A 21,959-nucleotide genomic window follows, 5' to 3' on the forward strand; every position below is an offset into this window, starting at 1 on the left:
CCCCAAAAACCTCTATATATTAGTGTAAAAATCTCCGTTTTTCGGCACCAAATATTTACAGCCCCTCCCCCCCGCCCCTCCCCCGCGGCTAATTATCCCCCCCCCCCCCCAATGAGGAATGAGGGGGTTGAGGGGAGATGGGTGTGGGGGGCACCCATGGATGGGGGAGGGAGGTCCCAGGGGTCTGGGTGGTCCCAGGGGTCCGGGGGGGCCCATGTCAGTAGTGTTGGGTGATTCCAGTGTTGGGTGAGGAGGAAGATGGAGGGGGAGGAGGAGGAAGGAGGGGGCAGGAGGAGGAGGAGGAGGAGGAGGAGGAAGGGGGCAGGAGGAGGAGGAGGAGGAGGAAGGGGGCAGGAGGAGGAGGAGGAAGGGGGCAGGAGGAGGAGGAGGAAGGGGGCAGGAGGAGGAGGAAGGAGGGGGCAGGAGGAGGAGGAGGAGGAGGAGGGGGAAGGGGGCAGGAGGAGGAGGAGGAAGGAGACAGGAGGAGGAAGAAGAAGGGGGCAGGAGGAGGAAGGAGGAAGGAGGCAGGAGGAGGAGGAGGAAGACGAAGGAGGAGACTGAAGGGAAGCAGGAGACTGAAGGGGAAGAGGAGGAGGAGGATGATGAAGGGAAGATGAAGGAGGGGGAGGAGGAGGAGGATGAAGGAGAAATGTGTAAGAGAAGAAGGAGGACGATGAAGGCTGAAGGAGGGAGGAAGAGGAGGAAGGTTATAAGGGGGATGAAGCATGAGAAGGAGGAGGAAGGAGGAGGTAGGTGGAGGAGGATGAGGATGGAGGAGGGAGGAAGAGGAGGAGGGAGGAAGAGGAGGAAGGAGGAAGAGGATGATAAAGCAGAAAGAAGATGAACGAGAGATGAAGGATGAGGATGAGGAGGGACGAAGGATGACGCCAGTGAGGGGGAGCAGGGCGAAGAAGGAGGCTGCAGGAGGGATGAAGGACGCTGGTGGTGAGGAAGAGGACGGTGAGGAGGAGGAGGCGGCGGCTCAGGCGAGGACGGTGTGGTCGCGCAGCAGGCGGTGCAGGAGGCCGAAGGACGGGCGGTCGGCGGCGTCGCGGGACCAGCAGCGCAGCATCACCCCGTGCAGCGCCGCAGGGCAGCCCGGGGGGCACGGCAGGTACTCCTGGGGGGCAGGGGGTCAGGGCACCGGGGGGACTGGGGGGCACCGGGGGGACTGGGGGGCACTGGGAGCGACGGGGAGGAACTGGGAGTGGTGGGGGTAGCTGGGAGTGATGTGAGTGACGGGAGGTACTGGGGGTAACTGGGAGTGATGGGGGCACTGGGAGTGGTGGGGGGTACGGGGGAAACTGGGAGTAATGGGAGTGATGGGAGTAACTGGGAGTAACTGGGGGAACTGAGACTACTGGGGGGAACTGGGAGTACTGCAGGGAACTGGGAGTACTGGGGGGCACCGGGAGTACTGGGGGGAACTGGGAGTGATGGGGGGCACTGGGAATGATGGGGGGCACTGGGAGTGATGGGGGGTATGGGGGAAACTGGGAGTAATGGGAGTGATGGGAGTAACTGGGGGAACTGAGACTACTGGAGGGAACTGGGAGTACTGGGGGGCACTGGGAGAGATGGGGGGCACTGGGAGTGATGGGGGGTACGGGGCAAACTAGGAGTAATGGGAGTGATGGGAGTAACTGGGAGTAACTGGGGGAACTGAGACTACTGGGGGGAACTGGGAGTACTGCGGGGAACTGGGAGTACTGGGGGGCACTGGGAGTGATGGGGGGCACGGGGCAAACTGGGAGTAATGGGAGTGGTGGGAGTAACTGGGAGTAATTGGCGTAGCTGGGAGTAACTGGGAGTAATTGGGGGAACTGGGAGTACAGGGGGTAACTGGGAGTAATTGGGGGAACTGGGAGTAATTGGGGGAACTGGGAGTACTGGGAGTAAATGGGAGTACTGGGAGTAACTGGGAGAAATTGGGGGAACTGGGAATGATGGGAGTAACTGGGAGTACTGGGGGTAACTGGGAGTAATTGGGGGAACTGGGAGTACTGGGAGTAAATGGGAGAAATTGGGGGAACTGGGAGTACTGGGGGTAACTGGGAGTAACTGGGAGTAATTGGGGAAGCTGTGAGTACTGGGAGTGACTGGAGGTACTGGGGGACTGGGAGCAACTGGGAGTGATGGGAGTAATGGGATAGCTGGGAGTGATAGCGGGAACTGGGAGCGACAGAGTGACTGGGAGAACTGGGAGTAACTGGGAGTGACTGGGAGAACTGGGAGTAACGGGGTGCATGTGAGCTGTGGGGGTAACTGGGAGCACTGGGGGTGACCGGGAGTGAGGGAGTGGTTGGGTATCTGGGAGTGATGGGGGTAACTGGGAGCACTGGGGGTGACTGGGCACTAAGAGGTGCCCAGCAGGTTGTCCTGGGAACACTCAGAGTCCTCCCAGTCCCTCCCAGTGTCCCCCAGTCCCCTCCCAGTGCCTCCCAGTGACCCCTCCCAGTCCCCTCCCAGTGTCCCCCAGTCCCCTCCCAGTCCCTCCCAGTACTCCCCAGTCCCCTCTCAGTGTCCTCCCTGTCCCTCCAAGTGCTCCCCAGTGACCCCCAGCATCCTCCCAGCCCCTCCCAGTGGTCCCAGCCCCCTCTCAATGTCCCCCCAGCACCCCCAAATTGCCCTTACTGTCCTCCCAGTCCCTCCCAGTATTCTCCAGTGTCCTCCCAGTACTCCCCAGCCCACTTCCAGTGCCTTCCCAGTGCCTCCAAGAGCCTCCCAGAGGTCCCCAGCATCCCCCCAACACCTTCCCAGTGCTTCCCAGTCCCACCCAGTGCCTCCAGTAACACCCCACCCCCTCCCAGTGCCCCCCCAGTCCCATCCCAGTGCTACCTAGGGCCTCCCAGCAATCTAGCATCCTCCAGCCCCCTCCCAGTGTCTCCCAGTGTCCCCCAGCCCCCTCCCAGTGCCTTCCAGTGCCTCCCAGTGTCCCCCAGCCCCCTCCCAGTGCCTTCCAGTGCCCCTCAGTCCCCTCCCAGTTCCTCCCAGTGTCCCCCAGCCCCCTCCCAGTGCCTTCCAGTGCCTCCCAGTGTCCCCCAGCCCACTCCCAGTGCCTTCCAGTGCCTCCCAGTCACCTTCCAATGCCTCCCAGCCCCTCCCCAGCCCCCTTCCAGTGTCTCCCAGCCCCCTCCCAGTGCCTTCCAGTGCCCCTCAGTCCCCTCCCAGTTCCTCCCAGTTTCCCCCAGCCCCCTTCCAGTGTCCCCCAGTGCCTCCCAGTGTCCCCCAGCCCACTCCCAGTGCCTTCCAGTGCCCCTCGGTCCCCTCCCAGTTCCTCCCAGTAACACCCCAGCCCCCTTCCAGTGTCCCCCAGCCCAATCCCAGTGACCTCCAGTGCCTCCCAGTATCCCCCAGCCCCCTCCCAGTGCCTCCCAGTGTCCCCCAGCCCCCTCCCAGTGTCCCCCAGCCCCCTCCCAGTGCCTTCCAGTGCCTCCCAGTCACCTTCCAATGCCTCCCAGCCCCTCCCCAGCCCCCTCCCAGTGCCTCCCAGTGCCCACCTGGCGGCCCTGGGCGCGGAAGTGGTGCCCGGCGTTGGCGATGACCTGCTCGTCGCTCAGGCGCCCGTAGGGCTGCTCCCGGCACCGCGTCAGCACCTCCCACAGCGTCACCCCGAAAGCCCAGGCGTCGCTGGCCGGCGTGAACGTCCCCTGCGCGGGGGCGGGGACTAGCATGGACACGCCCCTACAGACACGCCCGTGCACGGCCCCGCCCACCCCCAGCCAGCCTCTCCCTGTGCTGCAGCCCGAACCCCCCTAACTCGGCCCAGTTCTGCCCCAATTCCCCTCCAATATCCCCAAATCCCCCAAACCCCGCCCAACTCCACCCAGCTCCGCCCAGCTCCGCCCAAACCCCCTCAAACCCCCTCAAACCCCCTAAACTCCGCCCAATTCCCCCTCTCTACCCTAAATCCCCTTAACTCCGCCCAATTCTGCCCCAATTCCCCTCCAATACCCCCAAATCCCCCAAACTCCGCCCAGCTCCACCCAGCTCCGCCCAGCTCCACCCAGCTCCGCCCAAACCCCCTCAAACCCCCCTCAAACCCCCCAAACTCCGCCCAACACCCCCTCCCTACCCTCAATCCCCTTAACTCCGCCCAATTCTGCCCCAATTCCCCTCCAATACCCCCAAATCCCCCAAACTCCGCCCAGCTCCATCCAGCTCCGCCCAGCTCCACCCAGCTCCGCCCAAACCCCCTCAAACCCCCCTCAAACCCCCCAAACTCCACCCAATTCCCCCTCCCTACCCTCAATCCCCTTAACTCCACCCAATTCTGCCCCAATTCCCCTCCAATACCCCCAAATCCCGCCCAACTCCACCCAGCTCCGCCCAGCTCCACCCAGCTCCGCCCAAACCCCCTCAAACCCCCCTCAAACCCCCCGAACTCCGCCCAATTCCCCCTCCCTACCCTCAATCCCCTTAACTCCGCCCAATTCTGCCCCAATTCCCCTCCAATACCCCCAAATCCCGCCCAGCTCCACCCAGCTCCGCCCAGCTCCACCCAGCTCCGCCCAGCTCCACCCAGCTCCGCCCAAACCCCCTCAAACCCCCCTCAAACCCCTCAAACTCCGCCCAACACCCCCTCCCTACCCTCAATCCCCTTAACCCCGCCCCCTCGGCCCCGCCCCCTCGGCCCCGCCCCGCTCACCATGAGGATGCACTCCCAGGCCATCCAGCGGATGGGGAGGAGGGCGCGGCCGCGGACGCGGTAGTAGTCGGCGGCGTAGAGGTGGCGGCTCATGCCGAAGTCGGCCACCTTGACGGTGAAGCCCTCCCCCACCAGGCAGTTGCGGGTGGCCAAATCGCGGTGGACGAAGTTCAAACCCGCCAGGAACCGCATCCCCGAGGCGATCTGAGCCCCCACGTGCAGCAGGGTGGCCAGGCTGGGGGGAGGGGGCGGGGCTTGAGGGGGTGGGGTTGGGGAGGGGACGAGGGAGGGGTGGGGGAAGGAGGGAGCGCTGGTGGCCTGGGGTGGAATAGGAAGGGGCGGGGCTAAAGGGAAAGGGCGGGGCCAAAGAGGAAGGGGTGGGGCTTTAGGGGTGGGGCACCAAGGGGGTGGGGGGAGGGGAGGGGGTGGGGGCGGGGAAAGGAGGGAGCTCTGGTGGCCTGGGGTGGCAGTAAAGGGTAGGGGCGGGGCTTATAGGCAAGGGGTGTGGCTTGTGGGAGCAGGATGTGGCTAAGGGGGTGTGGCTTATGGGCAGGGGTGTGGCTGAAGGGACAAGGGGTGTGGCTTCTGAGGGAAGGGGTGGGGCTAAGGGGAAGGGTGTGGTTTTGTGGGAGAGGGGTGTGGCTTCCTGGCAAGGGGTGGGGCTTATGGGAAAAAGGTGGGGCTACATGGGAAGGGGTGGGGTTCCAAGAGAAGGGGTGGGACCTATAGGCAAGGGGGTGGGTTAAATAGGGAGGGGCGTGGCTTGTGGGCAGGGCAGAGCCATGGGTGGGGCGGAGCTTGTGGGCCAATGGGTGGGGCCAAAGGGCAGTGGGGTGGGGAAGGGCTGGGCTTAAAGGGGCAGGACCCCAAGGGGATTGAAATATTGAAAGCAGGGGGGGGCCTCAAAGGGGGTGTGGCTTGATTGGGGCATGGGTCAAATGGGGCGTGGCTCAAAGAGGCATGGTTTGAGGGGCGGGGCCTACCTGAGGGCGGGGCCGCGGGGCCCCCCCAGGAACTGGTGGAGGTCGCCGTGCTCCATGTACTCGGTGATGATGCAGAGGGGGCCGGCCCCCGCGCACACCCCCAGCAGCCGCACGATGTTGGGGTCCCGCAGGCGCCCCAGGGTCCGCGCCTCCTGCAGGAAGTCCCGCCTACGCCCCCGTCACGCACGGGCCACGCCCTGACACGCCCATGCACGCCCCCAGGGGTGGGCACCCCACTTCTTACGTGGGGGTTACACCCCAATTGCTCCCCCCACCCCACCCCCCATGTACCTCCTGCACGCCCCCAGGGCGTTGCACGCCCCTCGCACCCCACTTGTAACCCCCCCCCTTGCACGCCCCAGAGGGGGGCACCCCACATCCCCCTGGGGGTACGCTCCACATGCCTCCTCCCACCCCTCGTGTGCCCCCCACCCCGGTGCATTGCACACCCCTCGCACCCCCCCTCCCACGCCCACCCCACCACCCCCCATACCGGGCATTCTTGGTGGCATCGGGGCGCAGGACCTTGACGGCGACGAGCATGGGGCGCCCCTGGGGCAGGTCGGGGGGGCGGGAGAGGGGGGGCAGCGCCTGGGGGTCCTCCACCTCGCACAGCAGCACCTGCCGGGGGCGGGGCCTCAGCACGGGGTGGGGCTAAGCCCCTGGGGCGGGGCTAAACCTCTCAGGGGCGGGGCTAACCCCTGGGGGTGGGGCTAGGTTTCCCCAGGCAGGGCTGGACCAAAAGGGTGGGGCTTTGTGCATAGGGGCGTGGTTTCAGTTCAAGGGTGGGGCTTGGGTGGGGCCAATGGGGTGGGACCAATGGGGTGGGGCCAATGGGGTAAATCTTCTGCAGGGGTGTGGCTTATATGAGGGGTGGGGCTTCTAGAGGGGACGGGGCTGGGGCTTGTCATGAGAGGGAGGGTCCAGCACCCAGGGGTGGGACCAGAGAAAAAAGGGAGGGGCTTGTGCCCACAGGGCGGGGCATGGCATGAAATGAAGGCGTGGCTCTTCACTCCAGGGGCGGGGTTTGCACTGAGGGGGCGGGACTTACCTCTCCAAACTGCCCCTCCCCCAGCTTCTCGCGGAAGCGGAGGCGCCGGCGGGGGAAGGCGGGGAGGGCGGGGCTGGGGGCGGGTCCAGGGGCGGGTCCAGCCATGGCATAGGCGGAGCCACCAGTGACGTCAGCCTCTGCATAGGCCCCCGCCCCGCCCTCGGGCTCTGCCATACCTGCGGGGGAGGGGTGTCATTGGGGGCGGCGCGAGACTGGGAGGGGCAGGGAAACACCCGGGGGCGGGGCTTCTCTGAGGGGGCGGGGCTTCTCCAAAATGGGAGGGGCTACATCAAGAGTGGGCACTGGAAAGGGTGGGGTTAGACCAGGAGGGGTGAGGTTATAACAAGGGGAGGAGCTAAAATAATTAGGGGAGGGGTCAACTCAGGTGTGGGCGGGGCTACAGATGGGCATAGGCCAAAAAAGGAGGAGTTTTGTCAAGAAGAGCTGGGGCTTCAGGAAAGGGGTGGGGCCTCAGCAAGGGAGGGGTTACACCACCAGGAGGCGGGCTTCACCCAAAGGGGGAGGGGCTTCACCAAAGGGGGCAGGGCCAGTCATGTGTGAAGGTGGGGCCAAGGGGGTGGAGGCGGGGCTCCCCTTCTCCCCCTCCCCCACCCCCCCTTACCATCTGTATTGGTTGGCTTAGCCCCATCGGGTGGGGCCCGAGCGAGCCCTCCCATTGGCTGGGCATAGGTGGCCAGCAGGAGCCGATAGGCCGGGTTGGCAAGGGGTGCTGCTGGGGAGGGGTGGGGTCAGGTGAAGGGGTGGGACCAGGAGGCTCCACCCCCCCCACCCCCCCACCCAAGATGGGTTCCCATCGCAGGAGGATGGGGGTGTTTGGATGGACCCTGGTGTCTGTGGTGGCCACGTGGTCACGTGGTCACCATCATCCCTTGTCCTGTGGTGTCCCTCATCCGTCCTTCCATCCACCCACCCATGTCATCTCCATCGATCTCCACGTGGTGTCCATCCACCCACCCCTCACTCCCTCCATCACCATGATGGTCTCCACTCTCTCCCCCCCTTCCCCATGTTGTCTCCATCCATCTTGGTCTCTCTCCATCCATCCATCCATCCACCCTCACGTGGTCGTCATCCACCCCTCTATCCAACCATCCATCCAAGGTGTTTCCATCTACCTCCATGTGGTTTCCATCCATCCACCCATCCACCATCCCCACATGGTCTCCCTCCATCCCTTCTTCCATCCTTCCATTCTTCCATTCATCCATCTACTCATCCAAGGTCTCTCCACCTATCCATATGGTCTTAATCCGTCCATCCATGCATCCATCCGTCTCCTGATCCATCCATGTCTCCATCCATCTACTCATCCAAGTTGCCTCCACGTATCTCCATGTGATCTCCATCCATCCCTTTGTCCTTCCCTTCATCCATCCACCCAAGTTGTCTCCACCTCTCCATCCATCCCTCCATCCATCCCTCCATCCATCCCTCCATCCATCCTTCCATCCATCCATCCATCCATCCCTCCATCCATCCATCCATCCACCCATCCCTCCATCCATCCATCCGTCCATCCATCCGTCCTTCCATCCCTCCCTCCCTCCTCCACTCACCAGGTCCGGGGGGGGCCGGGGGCAGCGATGGCCGCGGCCGCGTCGGCTCCTGGTACTCGCCCTGGCCCGGGGGGATGCGCTCGTAGCGGGGGGGTCCCCGCGCCGCCCCCGTCGCGTTGTTGATGACGATGGTGTCACCCGGCACCGAGAGCTGCACCCGCAGCTCGTCCTCTGACGGCCGGCGCTGGGCCTGTGGGCGGGACCCTCAGGTGGACCCAGGCGTCCGGGTGTCCACTTCCCCCCAGTTGAGTCCGCTCCCCCACTCACCTTCCCCAGTATCTTCTTCCAGTACTGCCGCCAGAGGATGAGGAAGATGACACCCAATAGGAGCAGGATGATGGCCACCAGGCAGCCAATCAGGATGGACGTGTGGCTGTGGTCAGCTTTGGCGATGGGTTGCTCCGGCTTGGGCTCCCCAGGGGCTGCCATGGGGGGGTTGGGGGGTGGGCAGGGTGCCATCATGGCCCCACCCACTCAGATCCCACCCCCCATTAAACCCCATCCAATTAAGTCCTGCCTCATTAAGACCTGCCTTACTTGGGGTACTGAGGTTGGTAGCCATGTCCATGTGCCAGGGGTCCTCAGGGACAGCCATGGCCCCCGCTGAGGAGTCGGGGGGCGCGGCTGGGGGCCACCCACTGGCACCCACCGCCTCCTCCACCACATCTGCAGGGAGACAGCCCCGTGGTGCCTTAATGAGGTAGCTAACGAGGGTGGGGGCAATGGCGAGGGCCCCCAGCCCATTGGCCAAACCACTCAAACAAACCTCCCTCCCACTGGCCAACAAGCCAACCAACCAGCTCACAGAGTGGTTGACCCCCAACCAAGCAATCACTCAACCAGCTTTGACCTAATCCAACCAACTAGTCAAGCAACCAACCAGTTAACCAACGGGCCAACCAACATGTCCTTCAACACACCAACCAATCACACGACTCAATCATATAACCGGTCACCTCATCATCCAACTAACTAATCAACAGGCAACCAGCTGATCACCCTTGGGCTAGTTAACTAACAGCTAACCAGCTGCTGATCCAATCCTGCATCCAACCAACCAGCTCAGCAGTCATCCAGCTGACCAACCAGTCTCACAACCAGCCCTTAAACTGGCCAACCAGCACCCAACCAGCCAATCCCCCCGTTATCCAACCAGCCTGCCCATCACCCAACCAGCCATCCCTTGATCCAACCAACCATCCCATCACCCAACCAACCATCTCATGACCCAACCAGCCATCCCTTGATCCAACCAACCATCCCATCACCCAACCAACCATCCCATCACCCAACCAACCATCTCATGACCCAACCAGCCATCCCTTGATCCAACCAACCATCCCATCACCCAACCAACCATCCCCTCACCCAACCAACCATCCCCTCACCCAACCAACCATCTCATGACCCAACCAGCCATCCCTTGATCCAACCAACCATCCCATCACCCAACCAACCATCCCCTCACCCAACCAACCATCCCATCACCCAACCAACCATCCCCTCACCCAGCCAACCATCTCATGACCCAACCAGCCATCCCTTCATCCAACCAACCATCCCCTCACCCAACTAACCATCTCATGACCCAACCAGCCATCCCTTGATCCTACCAACCATCCCATCACCCAACCAACCATCCCATCACTCAACCAACCATCCCATCACCCAACCAACCATCCCTTGATCCAACCAACCATCCCATCACCCAACCAACTATCCCATCACTCAACCAACCATCCCATCACCCAACCAACCATCCCATCACCCAACCAACCATCCCTTGATCCAGCCAGCCATCCCATCACTCAACCAACCATCCCATCACCCAACCAACCATCCCATCACTCAACCAACCATCTCATGACCCAACCAGCCATCCCATGACCCAACCAACCATCTCATGACCCAAACAGCCATCCCTTGATCCAACCAACCATCCCGTCACCCAACCAACCATCCCATCACCCAACCAACCATCCCATCACCCAACCAACCATCCCATCACCCAACCAACCACTCCAATACCAACAACTAACCTCTTGGGGGAAGATGCCAAGGCCCACCTGGCATGGTAGGACTCACCTGAGAGGAAGGTGATCTCGCTGAAGAGCATCCACTCCCCGGCGAAGAAGAAGTGACACTGGATGAAGCGGGCCTGGCGCCCACCCAGAGGCACGGTGACCGAACGGGCGCTGGGGTCCTTGACCCCCCCAGCCAGGCTGTGGGTGGCCGGGGTGGGCTCCCAGGCCGTGGCCAGGCTCCTCTTGAAGCGGCACTCCACCTCCCCGAAGATGCTCACCCCCCGCGTGTGCATGTTGTTGCAATGAACCTGAGGGGGTGATGGGTGTTGGCCACCATCCCATAATGCCCTGGGGCAGATGGGGCGGGTGGGGCGCTAAGCCAAAGGGTCTCCAATGGGAAGTTCCAGACCTTAAGGTGGGGTTGACATGGTGGCCCCTCATGGACCCATGCCGTGACCAACCAATCCCACAGTTCCCTGGGGCAGACCCCTCACCCAAACCCCCACGATGCCCTGGGCCACCCCATTGCCCACCATCCCCTATTCCCCAGCCCCCCCCCCCCCCCCCATGCCCTAGGGCACCCCTTTTCCCACCCTCCCACCACACCCCGGCCCCCACCCCGCACTATCCCAGCATGCCATGGGGCACCTGCATGGCACGGAAAGCCCGGAGACCCTCGAATTCGAACTCCAGCTCCACGTGGGGTTGGGGGCCGGGGGGCCGACGCCATCCCACGTAGTCATAGCCCGGCCAAAGGCGTCGCTCGCGGGTCCTCACGAAGTCATCCAACCCCAGCACCCCGTCCGTTAGCTGACCCAGCCCCCCAAATTGCAACCTGGCGGGGGGGGGGACACACACGACCCACCTGGGTGCCTGGGTTCCCCCATCTCACCCACCTGGGAACCTCCCCCGTGGGATCTAGGGCACAATTTGGGGGCAATCAGGGCTGTTTTGGGGACGGTTGGGAATACTGGGGCCAACCGGGGCCAGATGGGGTGGTTTGGGGACAGCCTGAGGATCTTTTGGGACAGTGGGTGACAATCTGGGGCTGTTTGGGGCCAGCAGGTGACAATTTGGGGACAGTTTGGGCTGTTTGGGGACAGTTGGGGACAGCAGGGAACAATTTGGGGCTGTTCTGAGCCACTGGTTGACCATCTGGGGACACTTCGGGGTCATTTGGGGACAGTGGTGGACAGTCAGAGATGATTTGGGGACAGTTGGAGCTGTTTTGGAGATGTTTGGGATGGCCAAGGGCAGTTTGGGGACAGCTGGGGATGGTTTGGGGACACTTGGAGACAGTTTGAGGGACCCTTGGGGACATCTGGGGAGGTCCAGGGACAGGCTAGGCAGAGTTTGGGGACACTTGGGGAGAATCTGGGGACACTTGGGGATGGTTTGAGGACACTTGGGGATGGTTTGAGGACAACTAGGCCCAGTTTGGGAGGTCTTGGGGCTGGTTGGTGCCAGTGACCCTTGGGGACAGTTGGGGACATGTGGGGACTCACGGGCCAGCGCTGTAGCCATCGTAGGTAGAGTCGTTGAGGACAACAGGCGCCGGGTCGAGGGTCATCACCTGTCCCCGCGGCGCCGTGTAGGACAGGAGCCCGGCTGGGGACAGGGGACATGTCACCATGGGGCCACCACAGGGGTGAAGGACATGGGGATGGGGGGACCACCACCGTGGGGACACCCCTGGGGTTTGCGATGGGGGTGGCACGGGGAAGGGGGGGATGGGGTGGGATGGAGGTGACGCGGGGTGACAGGGAGGTGCCGCGGGGGGACAGGGTGGTGACGGGGCGGGTGACAAGGTGCCGCTCACCGTCCCATGGGCAGCCGTAGAGCTCCAGGCGCAGGCAGACGCTCATGGCGCGGGGGGCCCGGGGGTAGACGCGCAGCGCCCGAGCCACGGGGGGCGGCGCCAGGTCCTTCAGCACCACCCCCTCGGGGTCCTCGTTACCCCCGATCACCTGCGTCACCAGGATCTGCTGGGACCACCGGGGACCTCCCCCAGTGACCCCATGGGATTCCCACCCACCCCCAATGAGCCAGGGCAACCCATGCCCCCCTCCCCGATCTCCCAAGGATCACATTGTCCCCCAAGATCCCGCTGCCCTCCCAGGGATCCCCATGAATCCTCAGCGATCCCCATGATTCCCACCCCCCCACCAGGATCCCAGTGTCCCCAGCGACCCCTGGGGATCCCCAGGGATCCCATTGCCTGCCCCGGATCTCCCAAGGATCCCATTGTCCCCTGAGATCCCGCTGACTTCCCAGTGATCCCCAGGAATCTCCCACGGATCCCGAGGGGTCTGACCTCCCCACTGGGAACCAAGTGTCTGCAGCGATACCTGGGGATCACCTGGCATCCCATTGGGCCCCCCCAGGATCTCCCAAGGATACTATTGCCTGCCGAGGTCCCACTGCCCTCTCAGGGATGCCGAGGAATGTCCCCAAGATGTCCCCAAGGCCCCCAATCACCTCAGATCCCCAACACCCCCAACGTCCCCAAGATGTCCCCAAGGCCCCCAATCACCTCAGCTCCCCAACACCCCCAACGTCCCCAAGATGTCCCCAAGGCCCCTGGTCACCTCAGCATCCCAACACCCCCAACGTCCCCAAGATGTCCACAAGGCCCCTGGTCACATCAGCACCCCGACACCCCCAACATACCCAAGATGTCCCCAAGGCCCCCAATCACCTCAGCTCCCCAACACCCCCAACGTCCCCAAGATGTCCCCAAGGTCCCCGGTCACCTCAACACCCCGACACCCCCAACGTCCCCAAGATGTCCCCAAGGCCCCGTCACCTCAGTGCCCCATCGGTCGCGCCAGCGCAGCCAGCGGTGCCGGTCACGGCTGTAGCGCAGCCGGTAGGCGCGGGCAAACTCCCTGCCGTGGCCACCGGCGTGACGTCCCTGTGTCCCCACGAGTGTCACCACGTGCAGCCGGCCCAGGTCCACCTCCAGGAACTCCTCTTCCTCCGGGAAAACGGGACCCGCGGGACACCAGGCGCCGTCCCCATCGCTGCGACCCAGCCTGGGGACACGGGGATGTCCTGGGGACACCTGGGGACACTCAGGGGACATGGGGACATCCTAGGGACACCCAGAGATACCCAGGGACATGGGGACACCCAGGAACATGGGAACATCATGGGGACACCCACGGACACCCAGGGACATGGGGACAACCATGGAATGTGGGGACATCATGGGGACACCCACGGACACCCAGGGACATGGGGATACCCAAAGGACATGGGGACATCATGGGGACACCCAGGGACATGGGGACACCCACAGGATGTGGGGACATCCTAGGGACACCCGGGGACATGGGGACACCCAGGGACACTCAGGGATATGAGGACACCTGGCGAACATGGGGACATCCAGGGGACATGGGGACATCCTAGAGACACCAAGGGACACCCAGGGACATGGGGACACCCAAGGACATGGGGACACCCAAGGGACACCCAGGGACATGGGGACACCCAAGGACACGGGGACATCATGGGGACACTCAGGGACACGGTGACAATCAAAGGATGTCAGGACATCCTAGGGACATCCAGGGACATGGAGACATCATGGGGACACTCAAGGGTATGGGGACACCTGGGGAACATGGGGACACCCAGGGGACATGGGGACACCCAAGGGATATGGGGACACCCAAGGGATATGGAGACACTCAAAGGACATGGGGACACCCAGGGACATGAGGACACCTGGGGACATGGGGTCATCCAGGGACAGAGGGACACCTGGGGACATGGGGGCATCCAGGGACACCCAGGGACATGGGGACACCCAGGGACATGGGGACACCAAGGGACAGAGGGATGTGGGGACACCTGGGGACATGGGGGCACCCGGGGACACCCGGGGACCTGGGGACACCCAGGGACACCCGGGGACCCTGGGTGACACAGGCCAGTGCTGGGAGGGGACACTGGCCCATACAGGGCCGTACTGGAATCCCTCGGCCACAGCGGGCAGCGGGGGCGCGGGGACACCCTGGGGACACTGGGCGGCCCGGGGGGGGAGTGCTGGGCCGTGCTGGTGCGCACTGGTGCGCGCTGGGCTCACCGGCCGTGGCGGGCGGCGGTGGAGTCGGACCAGGCGCTGGAGGCCGAGAGGCGGCTGTCGGGGATGGAGCCGTCCTCCATGCCCAGGGCGAAGCGGCACCTGCCTGGGGGACACGGGGGGACAGGGGGGGACATGGGGGACACGGGGGACATCGGGGACACGGGGGGACATGGGGGGCATCGGGGACACGGGGGGCATCGGGGACACGGGGGGACACGGGGGGCATCGGGGACACGGGGGGACATGGGGGGCATCAGGGACACGGGGGGACAGGGGGGACACGGGGGGACATGGGGGGACATTGGGGACACGGGGGGCATCGGGGACACGGGGGGAATCGGGGACACGGGGGGACAGGGGGGACACGGGGACATGGGGACATTGGGGACACAGGGGGACACAGGGGGACATCGGGGACATGGGGGGACACGGGGGACATTGGGGACATTGGGGACACAGGGGGACATTGGGGACACGGGGGGGACATGGGGGACATTGGGGACATGGGGGGACATTGGGGACACAGGGAGACATGGGGGGACATTGGGGACATGGGGGGATGTGGGGGGGACATGGGGGACATGGGGGGATGGGGGACACAGGGGGACACGGGGGGATGGGGGACACAGAGGGACACAGGGGTCATTGGGGACACGGGAGGACATTGGGGACACAGGGAGACATGGGGGGACATTGGGGACATGGGGGGATGTGGGGGGGACATGGGGGACAGGGGGGGATGGGGGACACAGGGGGACACGGGGGGACATTGGGGACATTGGGACATTGGGGACATGGGGATATGGGGACATTGGGGACATGGGGGGGACATTGGGGACATGGGGGTATAGGGGGATATTGGGGACATGGGGACGTTGGGGACACGGGGGGACACGGGGGATGGGGGACATTGGGGATGTGAGGAGACATGGGGGGACAATGGGGACACGGGGCGATGGGGGGACGGGGGACATTGGGGACACGGGGAGGTATAGGGGACATGGGGGGGGACAGCAGGCCATTGGGGACATACAGGGGGACGTTGGGGACACGGGGGGACACGGGGGATGGGGGACATTGGGGGACATTGGGGATGTGAGGAGACATGGGGGGACAATGGGGACACGGGGCGATGGGGGGACGGGGGACATTGGGGACACGGGGAGGTATAGGGGACATGGGGGGGGACAGCAGGCCATTGGGGACATACAGGGGGACATTGGGGACACAGGGTGGGGATACACAGGGGTCATGCCAGCCCCCTCCCCTGCAGACCCCCTATGCAGCCCCTATAGAGCCCCTATAGCCCTCCCACCCCATAGAGCTGCTATAGGGCACCCAGAGCCCCACGTGGCCCCTACCCACCCCCTAGAGCCCTCCTGCCTCACGGGGCTCCTATAGGGGGCCCAGAGCCTGTAGGGACCCTTCAGGGACCCACAACTCTACATGGCCCCTATAGGAGCCCCACAGGGCCCCTATATACTCCCATAGCCCTCCCGCCCCATAGGGGCCCTATAGGGAACCCAGAGCCCCATATGGCCCTTACCCACTTCCTATAGCTCTCCCCCTCATAGGAGCCCTATATGCCCCACAGGGGACCCAGAGCCTCTCGTGGCCCCTATGGACCCCACAGGGGACCCAGAGCCTCTCGTGGCCCTTATGGACCCCATAGGGGACCCAGAGCCTCTCGTGGCCCTTATGGACCCCACAGGGGACCAGGAGCCTCACGTGGCCCCTATGGACCCCACAGGGGACCCTGAGCCTCTGGTGGCCCCTATGGACCCCACAGGGGACCCAGAGCCTCTCGTGGCCCTTATGGACCCCACAGGGGACCCAGAGCCTATGGGGCCCCTCTGGACCCCACAGGGGACCCTGAGCCTCTGGTGGCCCCTCTGGACCCCACAGGGGACCCAGAGCCTATGGGGCCCCTATGGACCCCATACCCCCCCGGCAGCCCATAGGGTCTCACCCAGGTCGAGGTGCCCACCGAGCTGCAGCCCGGACGCCTGGGTCCCCGCGGCCAGCAGCAGGAGGGGGAGGGGCAGGACCCCCATGGCGGCCCCGGCCCCGCCCGGTCACCGCACCTGGGGACAGCAAAGGGACGCTGGGACTCACTGGGGACACTGGGAGGGGACTGGGGGGGACTGGGAGGGAACTGGGAGGGAACTGGGAGGGGACTGGGAGGGAACTGGGAGGGGACTGGGAGGGTGGGGAGGGGGACTGGGAGGGAACTGGGAGGGAACTGGGAGGGGGACTGGGAGGGGGACTGGGAGGGTGGGGAGGGGGACTGGGAGGGAACTGGGAGCACTGGGAGGGGAACTGAGAGGGAACTGGGAGGGGGACTGGGAGGGAACTGGGAGGGGGACTGGGAGGGGAACTGGGAGGGAACTGGGAGGGAACTGGGAGGGGGACTGGGAGGGGACTGGGAGGGTGGGGAGGGGGACTGGGAGGGAACTGGGAGGGAACTGGGAGGCACTGGGACAACTGGGAGGGCACTTGGAGGGGGCACTGGGGGAGCACTGGGAGGGCACTGGGACAACTGGGAGGGCACTGGGAGGTCACTGGGGGCACTCGGGGGGCACTGGGAGGGCACTGGTGGGGGCACTGGGGGGGGCAATGGGAGGGCACTGGGGACACTGGGGGGGCACTGGGAGGTCACTGGGAGGTCACTGGGAGGGCACTGGGAGGTCACTGGGGGGCACTGGGGGAGCACTGGGAGGGCACTGGGAGGGCACTGGGAGGGCACTGGGGGGCACTGGGAGGGGGCACTGGGGGGCCCCATCCCAGCAGCTGCTCCCACAATGCACTGCTGGAATGTGCCCCCCCCCCCCGCCCCCCCCAGCTGCTGCAGCCTGATGGGAAACAGCAGCTGGGGGGGAGGGGCCGGGGCGCCTGGGTGGGTCCCCCCACCCCCACCCCCACCCCCGGGTCCCCCCCGGTGTCCCCCACGCACGGGACACGCCACGGACCGCGACGGGACACGCCGCGACACGTAACACGCAACAACACGCAGCAACACGCAATAAATAGCCCGGAACAATACGTAACACGCGATAACACGTAACAACACGCGATAACACGCAACAACACGCGATAACACGTAACAACAGGCAATAAATAACATGGAACAATAAGTAACACGCAATAACACGCAACAACACGCAATAAATAACATGGAACGATGCCTAACACACAATAACACGTAACAACACGCAATAACACACAGCAACACTCAATATCATGTAACAACACATGATAAATAACACGGGATAACACGTAACACGCAATAACACGTAACAACACGTAGTGACATGCTCCGACGCAGCAATAACACACACAACACGCGAGAACATGTAAGAACACACAGTAAGGCCCAGAACCACGCAGCGACATGTAACAACACGCCACCTGTGCCGCGGCGCCGCAACATGCAATAACACGTAACGACACGCAGTGACACACGAAACCACGCAGTAACGCGTCACTAAACGCAAGGACACGCGATCCCACGGAACACGCAGTCACATACGGCCCCAAAACATGCAACACGCAGGGGGACACCGCGGGCACTGACACGCCATGACACGCCGTGACACGCCGTGACATGCCATGACACGCTATGACACACCACTACATGCAATAACATGCCATGACATGCCCCAACACCCAGTGACATGCCCCGACACGCTATGACACACCATGACATGCCCTGACGCCCAATGACACGCCACAACATGCTATGACATGCCACAACACGCCATGACACGTCACAACATGCCATGACACACCACGACACCCAATGACACGGAACAACACACCATGACACGTTGACATGCTATGACATGCCACGACATGCCATGACATGCCACAACACCCAATGACACGCCACGACACGCCACGACATGCTATGACATGCCACAACATACCATGACATGCCACGACACCCAATGACACGCCACGCCACGACACGCTATGACATGCCATGACACACCCTGACACCCAATGACACGCCACAACACGCCACAACATGCAATGACAGCAATGACATGCCACGACACGCCACGACATGCCCTGACACCCAATGACACGCCACGACACGCTGTGACATGCTCTGACATGCAACAACATGCCCTGACACGCAATGACACGCCCTGCCACGGCACACCATGACACCCAATGAAACGCCACAACATGCAATGACACGCCATGACACGCTGTGACATGCCACGACACAACATGCAATGACACGCGACTACACGCTGTGACACGCCACAACATGCCGTGACATGCTGTGACACGCCATGACACGCCATGACACGCCATGACACGCCATGACACGCCATGACACGCCATGACACGCCATGACATGCCATGACACACCATGACACGCCATGACACACCACAACATGCCGTGACACGCCGTGACACGCCGTGACACGCCATGACACGCCATGACACGCCATGACACGCCATGACACGCCATGACACGCCATGACACGCCACGACACGCCACGACACACCACAACACGCCGTGACACGCCATGACATGCCATGACACGCCATGACACGCCGTGACACGCCGTGACACACCACAGCACGCTGTGACACGCCATGACACCCAATGACACCCTATGACACACCATGACACACCACAACATGCCGTGACATGCCATGACACGCTGTGACACGCCACGACACAACATGCAATGACACACGACTACATGCTGTGACACGCCATGACACGCCATGACACCCCATGACACGCCATGACACCCCATGACACGCCGTGACACGCCATGACACGCCATGACACGCCATGACACCCCATGACACGCCATGACACCCCATGACACCCCATGACACCCCATGACACCCCATGACAGCCCATGACACCCCATGACACGCCATGACACGCCATGACACGCCCATGACACGCCGTGACACGCCGTGACACGCCCCGACACGCCCCGACACGCACCTGGGGGCCGCTGCGGGGCAGGATCGCTCCCTGACTCCTCCCTGGGGTCCCGCGGTGGCACCTATGGGAGCACCTATAGATCTCCGCCCTATAGGCCCCGCCCCCCACCGCTGCCCCGACGGAGGCCCGGCGCCGCGTGCCCGTATAGAAGCGTGCCACCCCCTATAGCGGGGCCCACACCGCTCCGCCTGCACACGGGGGGGCCGAACACCCCCGCCTATACACGCGTGTAGGCTCGCACATACGTGTAACAGGCGCTTAGACGCACGTGTTCCCCCACACGCCCCTATAGATTCGCCTATATATACCTCCCCCCCCCCCCCCATTTACAGGGCAGGCTGTGGGTCAGGGGACCTATAGATTTCCCACAGCTCCTACGTCGACCTACGCAGCCCCACGTGGTGGCGGCCTATAGGGGCTCTATACATCCATAGGGGCGTGGGGGCGGGGGGTTATAGGGTATTTAAGGTGCTATATAGGTACCCCATGGCTACACTGCCCCACACCTATAGAGGCCATAGGGTTCGGCGCTGTATGTATGGGGATGAAGAGAGGCTGTGGGGTTTAACTGTATAGGTCTATAGGTGCCCCATAGACCTATAGGTGCCCATAGGCCTGCCCAGTGCTATATGGGGCTATACAGCAGGGCCGTATAGGGGCAGGGTGAGCTCTATACGGGCCTCTATATGGGGCTATAGGGGCGCCTCTATATGGGGCTGCTCCCTATAGGTACCGCTGCGGCACAGGGGGGGTAAAGGGGTGAGAGGGGCCCTATAGATCCCAGAGACGCGGCTCTATAGGTGCTATAGGGGATCCTATAGGGCTGCTGCCAGCCAGGGCTGCTCCCGGACCCCCAAATCCGCCCCCCAGGTGCCCCCCAAAACCCCTCAGGTGCCCCCAAAACCCCCCAAATTGGCCCCAAATCCCCCCCAAACCCCCCCCAAGTGGTCCCCCAAACCCCCCCCAGCACCCCCAAACCCCCCATGTGCCCCCCCCAATCCCCCAGGAACCCCCCAAGTCACCCCCCAACCCCCCCCCCAGGTACCCCCAAACCCCCCATGTGCCCCCCCCAATCCCCCAGGAACCCCCCAAGTCACCCCCCAACCCCCCCCAGGTACCCCCAAACCCCCCATGTGCCCCCCCAATCCCCCCCCCAGGTACCCCCAAACCCCCCATGTGCCCCCCCAATCCCCCAGGAACCCCCCAAGTCACCCCCCAATCCCCCCCCCCCGGTACCCCCAACCCCCCCATGTGCCCCCCCAATCCCCCCCCCAGGTACCCCCAAACCCCCCATGTGCCCCCCCAATCCCCCAGGAACCCCCCAAACCCCCCAAGTCACCCCCCAACCCCCCCCCCAGGTACCCCCAAACCCCCCAAGTCACCCCCCAACCCCCCCCCAGGTACCCCCAAACCCCCCATGTGCCCCCCCAATCCCCCAGGAACCCCCCAAACCCCCCAAGTCACCCCTCAACCCCCCCCACGTACCCCCAAATCCCTCCATGTGCCCCCCCCAAACCCCCCAACCCCACCCAGGTACCCCCAAATCCCCCCATGTGCCCCCCCAAACACCCCAGATCCCCCCCAAGTCACCCCCCAACCCCCCCAGGTATCCCAAACTTCCACCAAGTGCCCCCCAAAACCCCCCAAGTCCCTCCAACACCCCTAAATGCACCCGGTCCCCCCAAGAGCCCCCCCAAATACCCTCAAGCACCCCCAATGCCCTCAAGTGCCCCCCAACACCCCCCACGTGCCCCCCAAGTCCTCCCAAAACCCCTCAAGTGCCCCCCAAACCCCCTAGGTGCCCCCTAAATCCCCCCCAAGCACCCCCAAATCCCCCCAATCTCCCCCAAGCGCCCCCCAAGCGCCCCCATGTGCCCCCCCAAACACCCCAGATCCCCCCCAAGTCACCCCCAAATCCCCAAGTATCCCCCAAGCACCCCCAAATCCACCCCAAGCGCCCCCAATCTCCCCCAAGTCACCCCCCAAGACCTCAAAAGTACCCCCAAAGCCCCCCCCAGTCCCCCCCAGGTGCCCCCAAATCGCCCCCAAGCGCCCCCAAATCCACCCCAAGCGTCCCCAATCTCCCCCCAAGTCACCCCCCAAGACCTCAAAAGTACCCCCAAAGCACCCCCAAAGCGCCCCCCAATCCCCCCCAGGTGCCCCCAAATCCCCCCCAAGCGCCCCCCAATCTCCCCCAAGTCACCCCCCAAGACTTCAAAAGTACCCCCAAAGCACCCCCAAAGCTCCCCCCAGGTGCTCCCCAATCCCGCCCAGGTGCCCCCGAAGCACCCCCCAATCCCCCCCAAAATCCCTCCCACCCCCCCTCAAGTGCCCCCCAACGCCTTCGAGTGCCCCCCAACGCCCCCCAATACCCCCAGCCCCCCCATTACTGCTCCCCCCCCCCCAATACCCACCTCTTCGTCTCCTCCGCCTCGCTGCAGCCCCCCGGACGCCTGGGTCCTCCCGGACGCCTGGGTCCCCTCCCCCTCCCCCTCCCCCTCCTCCCCCTCCCCCCCCCTCCTGGGATGGGGTGGGGGGGAGGGGAGGGCAGCCCGGACGCCTGGGTCCCCCCTTTACTGCACGGGGGGGGGCTGGGGGGGGGTAC

The 21,959-nt window shown here is 64.0% G+C and overlaps 2 protein-coding genes across 6 annotated transcripts; both read right to left on the minus strand.

Moving 5' to 3' along the window:
• Positions 1-223: 223 nt before the first annotated feature.
• Positions 224-21,835, minus strand: DDR1 (discoidin domain receptor tyrosine kinase 1). Of its 5 annotated transcripts, none has more exons than XM_064473912.1 (19): positions 21,769-21,800; positions 19,355-19,415; positions 16,346-16,460; positions 14,377-14,475; positions 13,090-13,337; positions 12,103-12,250; positions 11,789-11,891; positions 10,932-11,118; positions 10,345-10,591; positions 8,797-8,925; positions 8,527-8,681; positions 8,260-8,449; positions 7,305-7,412; positions 6,683-6,858; positions 6,125-6,252; positions 5,632-5,799; positions 4,649-4,883; positions 3,501-3,650; positions 224-1,120 (listed from the first exon to the last, which is right to left on the minus strand). In XM_064473912.1, exons 3-19 carry the CDS (start codon positions 16,428-16,430, stop codon positions 983-985), a joined length of 2,694 nt encoding a protein of 897 aa, XP_064329982.1. In that variant the 5' UTR covers positions 16,431-16,460; positions 19,355-19,415; positions 21,769-21,800; the 3' UTR covers positions 224-982. The 5 variants fall into 5 exon arrangements, with proteins under 5 accessions (XP_064329982.1, XP_064329980.1, XP_064329984.1 ...); XM_064473910.1 differs by having other exon boundaries at positions 7,305-7,415; XM_064473914.1 differs by having other exon boundaries at positions 13,090-13,318; positions 14,377-14,479.
• On the minus strand, positions 15,096-15,556 carry LOC135317448 (putative uncharacterized protein DDB_G0291608; the record flags this gene model as incomplete). The annotated part of the gene is made up of 2 exons (XM_064473738.1): positions 15,096-15,173; positions 15,482-15,556. Coding segments are annotated over 2 exons (153 nt in total), but the record flags the coding sequence as incomplete, so codon positions are not given.
• Positions 21,836-21,959: the final 124 nt, after the last annotated feature.

The sequence above is a fragment of the Phalacrocorax carbo genome, chromosome 26 (genome assembly GCF_963921805.1).
Source record: "Phalacrocorax carbo chromosome 26, bPhaCar2.1, whole genome shotgun sequence".
Lineage (NCBI taxonomy): Eukaryota > Metazoa > Chordata > Aves > Suliformes > Phalacrocoracidae > Phalacrocorax > Phalacrocorax carbo.

Coding starts and splice junctions, on each gene's coding strand:
- DDR1 (XM_064473911.1), bottom strand. CDS start 16,430: ATGGGGGTCCTGCCCCTCCCCCTCCTGCTGCTGGCCGCGGGGACCCAG. Junction 10,592..10,931: donor GGGCTTTCCGTGCCATGCAG/GTGCCCCATGGC, acceptor TCACCCCCTCAG/GTTCATTGCAACAACATGCA. Junction 8,450..8,526: donor GGAAGAAGATACTGGGGAAG/GTGAGTGGGGGA, acceptor TCCCGCCCACAG/GCCCAGCGCCGGCCGTCAGA.